This window comes from Nematolebias whitei, chromosome 7, assembly GCF_014905685.2.
Source record: "Nematolebias whitei isolate Nwh7 chromosome 7, NemWhi1, whole genome shotgun sequence".
Taxonomy (NCBI): domain Eukaryota; kingdom Metazoa; phylum Chordata; class Actinopteri; order Cyprinodontiformes; family Rivulidae; genus Nematolebias; species Nematolebias whitei.
In genome coordinates, this window is record NC_056504.1 from 22,829,625 (window position 1) to 22,837,555 (window position 7,931).

The window sequence follows — 7,931 nt, forward strand, 5'->3', positions numbered from 1 at the left end:
TTCTAGAGCCTTGTAACCCTTCAGTAGACGGCTTGCTGGGTATATTTCTTGAATGATATCTCTTGAAACATCACAAGTGGTCAGGGCATATGTGGTCACTGATTCCTCCAGCTCAGCTTTTGTCATGTGCTCCATTTTAGTGATGAATTTAAATTTCTCAGACACAAGTTGAAAATTGGAAAACCTCTCAGACAGCTCTTGGAGGAGTGTGTCAACAATAACATTGAAAACCATGCACCTGAAGTGCCTTGTGGGTTCCTTTTCATGATGACCAGTGCATGAATTGTCATCTGGGAAATTCTTTTGCTTCCTAAGTCGTTTCTCTTTGAACTTAGGAGAAGCATCCATTTCGATGGCTATTTTGCTTGCAATGTCAAGTGACTTCTGAAAGCCCTCTTCTCTATATTTGAGAAAAAACTCTTTCAGAGACTCGATTAGCCTAATGGCTGTGTCCATTGACACATCTGCTGCTTGTAGTGCCTTGCTTGCAAAGTTGATCTCACATAATAAGGCATACCAAATTATGAGGCACACAAGGAACTCCATGCTGACAATCTCATCAGATAGTGATTTTGCCTCTGAGACAATCTTGCTGTCTCCTGCCACTTCTCCAAGCTTTTGTAGTGCATCTAAAATTCCCCCCATCTGGAAACGTATAGCTTTGACAGAGTCTAGCTTTGCCTCCCACCGGGTGTCACTCAGAGGCTTCAGTGTGATGTCGACAAACTCTGTGAGAATGTCCCACCTCTTCACAGAAGACGAAAAGATTGTGTACAATCTTTGAACAGTGCCAAAAAAAGTGAGACACTCTCTGCTAGATGAGGCTGCATCACATAACAAAAGGTTCAGGCTGTGGCTGCAGCAGGGGATGAATAAAGCCTCTGGACATCTCTGTTGTATTAAAGCTTGAACACCCTTGTTTATTCCCCTCATATTAGAGCCATTGTCATAACTTTGCCCTCTACAATTAGCCAAATCCAACCCCAGACTCTCCAGAACCCCTGTTAGTGTATCTGTGAGGCCTTTCCCAGTTGTGTCCTTCACAGCAGTGAACCCCACAAAAGACTCTGCAATAGTGACTTTTTTCTTCTCATCAGTATCAATATATCGAATAATGACTGAGGCCTGCTCTTGCTTTGAAATATCAGGTGTGCAGTCCAGTTCCACTGCAAAGTACTTAGAGGCTTTGATCTGGGCAGATATTTTACCCAAAACACACTCTGATATTGAATCTAAAAATTCATTCTGAGTGCACCATGTCAGATATCCAGTGGTTTGTTTGGAGGCTGCCTTTCTAAGATGTTCTGCCAGTGTGACATCATATCGTGCAATGAGCTCAAGGATTCCCAGAAAATTTCCATTTTTAGGATTTCCTAACTGAGAATTTTTCCCCCTTAGTGGCAAGTTTCTCTCTGCAAGGAAGAGTATGCAGTCAATAACTCGAGTCAACACACTTCTCCAGTATGCTTTTTCAGCTGCCATGGTTCTCTGCAGTTCACTATCAATAGTCTTACCTAGGCGTAAGCGAGATATCATTTCTTTCCACATCAGATAAGCATTTATGTGAGAACTACTGGTTTCATGGTGCTTCAGTGTTTTTGAAAGACATCGCCAGTTACTGTACCCTGCCACAAGGCATGTATCAGAAACTTTAGCTTCACCAAAAAGCTTACACGCAAAACAATAGACTCTGCTGGTATTTTTGGAATACAGTAACCAATCTCGTTCAACTTTCTCTCCATTAGACAGTATACGAAAACAGTACGCTTTGGAAAAACACCTCTTATTCTTCTCTGATCTTGGATATGGACCATCAGAAACTTTCTGTGGGCCATTTTCAACCATGTACTGCCTAAATGTGTCCCCCATTTTGTGTGGTAAAGGCCATTCGGATGGATCTTCTGAATAAAGCCTTGCCTCAGCCCTCTCCTCTGCAGCTCTGTACTTCTCTCCCTCTACATCATCATCTGGACCTCTCTGCTCCTCTCCCTCTTCATCATCTGGACCTCTCTGCTCCTCTCCCTCTTCATCATCTGGACCTCTCTGCTCCTCTCTCTCTTCATCATCTGGTCCTCTCTGCTCCTCTCCCTCTTCATCATCTGGTCCTCTCTGCTTTGTGATGATTAACTCACCATGTCTGCCTGAACTAATTTTCCCAAAAAAGAAGACAATGAAATATGGTCATCAGAAATTAAAACCATCATGGTATATAGGTTTTTGTTGCCTCCCTAATGTAATTATTCCTACCTGATGTCATCACTTGTCTCCTCTATCACTGACCTCGTGTCTGTCTCCTTCACCTTTTGTCTGTGGCATTCTGCACTAAGTCATAAGGTCAAAAAAGCATTATATATTAGTTGTAAAAATGACAGATCTTAATACAGTTTTTAAAAATAATGTTTACACATTATTGCTTGGGATTAAGTAACTGTTCCCTCACTTCCACCTGCATTAGACCAACCTGTTGCCTTCCCCAGTCTGTCCTGATTCTTCCTCTGTCATCTTCTCTTCCTTCTCTCCATCCTCACAGCTGAATGACATTAATTTTGTGTCAAGTAGGTTTAAAAATACAGCAGTCAAACCACAATAGAAATGAAACTTGAATTTAAATGATCTCCTTGTTGGATAACAGTTACTGACTGGACATTTCATCTGATCTGACTCACCAGATACATCACAACACACACCACTGTAGTGATACTGAATAAGACATTTAAACTCAAGTGTCCCTCTGCCAAAAAGGTTGGAAACATGGGTCACCAACCTTTTTGAGCTATAGTGACACTGAGGACTAATTTATCTGATACACACATAAACTTGTACAACTCATCTTTAATTAAAGAATCAATAATAATAAATGTACATATGAGTGAATAAATTGCAGCACTGAGGGCTAAGCGTTGGATCATAGCTGGGAACTGCCGCCACAACAGTTTAGCTTTCCTGTGTTAATATTTCATGAGTTTTATTTTGGTCATTCTTACACTTAGTGTGTGGATATGTGTGTGTGACAGGCGAGGCGCATGTATCAAATATTCATAAAAATACAGAAAATACTAAACAAATCACATCAATAGGGGAGGCAACATTTAACAGCCAACCGCAGTGTATTAGGCTAGCTTTAGCTAACCTGAATATTTAAACCCTCCTGTCCTGCTAATACACTGACAGTACTTACCTACTATCTTTCAACCACATTGAAAGGCTTTTTTTCATCCTGCCAACATCTTTATCCTTCTCCCTTTTCCTTTTTCTGTTTTGTGCCCCGGATAGCTTTTTTTTTCTGCCGCTCCATCTTGTTGTCAAGTGCACAACGAGCGGTAGTTCAAGATTAAAAAAAAAAAAAAAACGCGCCGAGTGCGTTCTCTTAGGGGCGTGTTCACAGCCACCTGTGTGGGAAGGGAGAGCGATAGGAGGGGAGGTGAAGGAGCAGAGGGGAGGTGAAGCAGCAGAGGGGAGGTGAAGGAGCAGAGGGGAGGTGAAGGAGCAGAGGGGAGGTGAAGGAGCAGAGGGGCGCCTAATCAGTGCTGTTCCCCTGTTATTGATCATTTAGAAAATGCCTACTAGAAAAACGTTTTTTCTACAGAGGGTTTTGACGCCCCCTGCAGTGCAGCGCCCCTATGCGTTGCATATGCTGCATACCCGCTTTTTGCGCCACTGATTATTCTAGTTAGAGATTCATGAGTCTAACAGCCTCAGGGTAGAAGCTGTTCCTCAGTCTAGTGGTTCTACACTTAATGCTCCTTAACCTCCTTCCTGAGGGGAGTGGGGCAAAAAGTGTGTGTGCTGGGTGGGTGGGGTCCTTCATGATGCAAGTGGCCCTCTTCCTGCATCTGGAGGTGTAGATGTCTGTGATGGTGGGGAGACTGATTCCAACAGATTTCTGTGCAGCCTTCACCACTCTCTGCAAAGCTTTTCTTTCTGCAGCTGTGCAGCCTCCATGCCACACATTGATGCTGGAGCACAGGATGCTCTCCACTGCACACCTGTAGAAGGAGGTGAGGACTGAGCTTCCCAGACCAGCTCGCCTCAGCCGTCTGAGGAAGTAGAGTCTCTGATGAGCTTTCTTGATCAGGCTGGTGGTGTTGTTGCTCCAGCTGAGGTTGTCATTCATGTGTACACCCAAGTACTTGTAGCTGGAGACCACTTCCACCGCAGATCCTCTTATGTTCAGGGGGGTGTAGGTGTTTTTGTTCCTTCTGAAGTCCACTAAAAAGAAGGACTGTATTGAGCAGAACCACCTCATCCTGTTTGCTGTCAAGCGAGCAAAGCAAGTGAGGAGAATCAGAAGGGAAAGGGAAAGACTACGTGAAAAGGAATACCAGGTCAGACAAGAAAAGAAAAAGCAAAAGAAGGAAACCAAACATCGGAACACAGTGGAGAAGAAACTGAAAGCAGCAGTAGAAAGTGGTGAACTTAAGGATGAGCTGGCCAAAGAACTGGGTTTGGGTGAAGAGCAGAGAGAAGTTCTTGGTGATGTTGTGATCAATCCCAAGAGTCTGATTGATTGTTGTATTGACCATGTCTGGTTTTCTGAAGAGGATGGATGCAATGTACTTTATGATGGTAGGGTGTTGAGAGTGTGGCAAAAGAGAAATGGCTTGAAAACAGTTTGTTTGTCATACTGGAGAGACAGTGAGGCTGAGGAGGAGTGTGAGGACCATAAGATGCCCCTCTTCAAATTCCTGACAGACTACAGACTGGGTGATCTTGTGTTACATTAAAAGAGAGGGGAAAAAAGTTTTAAATCTGGGCGTAAAGTGCAGTTTTAGAAACCTCTCATTCTGAGCTCCATTTTGATACCCTACACGATATAGTTTGGCACAAAGTAAAATTTGCAGTTTTTCTCCAATGTGGACACCATTATTCAATATGGCCACCACAGATTGTACATAATACTTGAAAATTATGTCATAGTGAATACTTACAGTCATAGTTGTACAGAATTCACCTTAGAATGCATCACAAATTGTGCATAGGTTTGTTTTCATTGAAGTAACCGTTTCTGTTAGCTTCAAGACTGCACCAATGTGACCTTTGACCTTGGAGTCATCAAGGTCACCTGGTGACCCCAAGGTCAGCAGGAAAAACATTTACATATATTTAGTGACATCACCACTGAATTTGATTAGGATACTGTTTACCACTTAGAACTGGTGTTCCTTTTAATAAACACTTCTTTTCAGTCAGAAATGTCTGTTACTTAACACAATTATTTTTCTCTGTTGTTGTGTAAATAAGCTTAATTAAAGTACATTAAAACTACTACTTTGAATGACAATATGTCCTGTCTTATTCATTCAATATTAACAAATGAGGTGTCCTTTTGTTGCATTTTTAGTGCTCTTGCTTTTTTTTTGCAAGCAGAAGGTCATTAAAACAACTTCTGAAAAATGTCCAAGTGCCTATAATGGCTCTAACTCAGCCAGTTTTACACATATAGTGCTAGTTTGACGTGGTAGTAGCAGAGAGTTCAACATGAGGTTTAACAAGCCGTGTTTTTGTTGTCACAGCGTCTTTTCTCCTGCAGGGGTCGCCAGACACCAGGCTGGATGGTTAACCATCAGCGCGCTCAACGCGCTGTTCTTTAATTTAAACAAAGCAGCTGTAGTTTCATAACTAATGTTGTCCTTGCTTTCGTCGATGCTGAAGACTTGCTATCTTCTCTGAGCGCCTCTAACTTTTATATCGCTCTCGAACTAATCGGGCTGTCTTTGAGTGAGGCGGCTTCTTTAAAAGGCGTGTTTCTAGCTATGTGACGTAGCTCATAGGTAGGCGCTTTTTCTATCGCTGGGTTTGCCGTGTGAGCGGGATTCTTCCGGAAGTTGTCATTCTCTACGTTTACGGCGAAGCCAGCGACACATATCGAGCTCACCCCGATTAGTAGGCACGAAAGACCGGAGACGTTTGGGCGCGTTAGGTCGATGATTAAATGCTGACGGCGGAGAGGGGAACGTGATCTCCTTCAAATAACTTTTGAGCGTTTGTTTGGAGGTGGGCACGTTTGGTCACTTCCCACGTCTCTTTGGGAACCGTCTACGGAAAGCTTGCCCCGCGCAGGCAGACGGACCAGCTCACAAAATGCCTCCAATAGAAAATGACGCCGGGAAGAACGAACTCCATAGTCGGATACAAGAGCTCATCGACTCCAACAAAGTCATGGTGTTCAGCAAAAGCTTCTGTCCGTATTGTGTGCGGGTAAGAGTGTTCTGTGAAACTGCGTGGACGAGACACGGGACGGCAAAGTTCTCGTTCTCCTGCGCGTAGGAACTCGGGCGGGCTCGGTCTAATTGCTGGCTCGCCCTTTTGTCCATGAAGCAGCCGAGGCGGAAAAACTTGGGCCAGAGCACGACGAGCTAATTGTATTCACATGACGCGATGAATGCGTGAACCTGCTCGAAAAGTTTAACAAACGTCATATTTTTATATGTTGGATTTGTTCCACATGCTACAGACATTTATAACATTACTGTGTCGTGTAATGACCCTTTCTCGTGCAGGTGAAGGACTTGTTCAGTGAGCTGGATGTCCAGTGTCATGTGATGGAGCTGGACCTCATGGGTAAGACTGGTCCCCACACCAACTTGCTCTCTGCCTTTTTCCTGTTAATGATTTGCATCTAGTCCAGAATTTGTCTCAATTTATACCTCTATAGTTTTAAGGCTGTTGTGAGGCTAAATGTAATGTAATAAATATTTAACGCAATTGCCACCTCCTGTGACATTAAATGGACTGTACTTGTATAACACCTTTCTATCTTATCAAGACACTCAAAGCTCTTTACAACACAATCTGTGTCCTCTACCCATTCATACATCACTCTACTAGATCTATAAAGACTAGTCTGTGCTTTAGATCAGAGTCAGAGGTTTTATTGTCATTTCAGCTACGTACAAGTACATATTGAAACAAAACAGCGTTCCTCCAGAATCACGGTGCAACACAGAACATAACGTGTAAAAAAAACAACAACAAAAAACATGCAGTGCAGATACACAAGAGTACAATAAATACATTCATGTACTGATGGGACACATCGAAGGCAATGAGGGGTTCAGTGCCCAGGGACACTTCAGCATGGGACTGCTGGTGGAATCAAACCCCCAGCATTCAGGCAGACTTTTTTCTTCAGCCTTTAGTCCATCTGGACGTTCTGGTTCCAAAATAGCCTAATTGTGGGAATCCATTCCACTGATCCATGCTACGAGTCTCCCTCAAGGTCGAACCCACCACGCTGATGAGTCCCAGAAGCCGCAGGTTGCCTGCAATTCTCATAAATCGCCTCCACCTTACGGTTTAGCTCGTAAACCAAGTCAAGTCACATTTATTTATATAGCTCATTTAAAACAGTAACTTATCAAAGTGCTTACCAAAAAAGATCACAGCATCAAATATTAATAACAAGACATTACAGCAACATGAATAAAAGCATAAAAACATGAAATATAATGAGAAACAATGAAATACTAAATCAAATCACCCTGCGTTAAATGTCAGGGAGTAAAGGCAAAATGGATGAACACAATCATCAACAATGAAATACCAAATGAGATCACGCTGTGTTAAATGCCAATGAGCACTGATGTGCTTTGAGGAGAGATTCAAAAGCAGAGACTGAGGTGGCCTGTCGAATGTTTATGGGCAGATTGTTCCACAGTTTAGGGCCCATGACTGAAAACGTTGGTTACGTACTGTAACCCCAGATTCTCTGAGTATAGGCGTAGCCCTTTAAGAATTTCGCTAGTGGGTTTATCCCTAGGCGCTCAGCGCTGCACTGAAAAAACTGTAGTCCACGCCCACCTACTGTGTGTGGGCCTCACCCCCGTGTCCGTATAAATTACGGTGAGACCGGGTAATTGGCTCCCAAAAATAGCTTTCTTCTTCAGCCATTTAGGAACCAGTGAGGCCCAGAGCTTAAAGGGCTACGCCTA

At 43.2% G+C, this 7,931-nt stretch overlaps 1 protein-coding gene across 1 annotated transcript in view; it reads left to right on the plus strand.

The window, feature by feature from the left end:
• Positions 1-5,815: 5,815 nt before the first annotated feature.
• Positions 5,816-7,931, plus strand: part of txnrd3 (thioredoxin reductase 3) — an 81,637-nt gene continuing 79,521 nt past the window's right edge. Inside the window, exons 1-2 of the mRNA XM_037678687.1 lie at positions 5,816-6,198; positions 6,501-6,561. Coding sequence (XP_037534615.1) covers positions 6,082-6,198; positions 6,501-6,561 — 178 coding nt within the window. The 5' untranslated portion in view covers positions 5,816-6,081. The remainder of the gene's footprint in view (positions 6,199-6,500; positions 6,562-7,931) is intronic.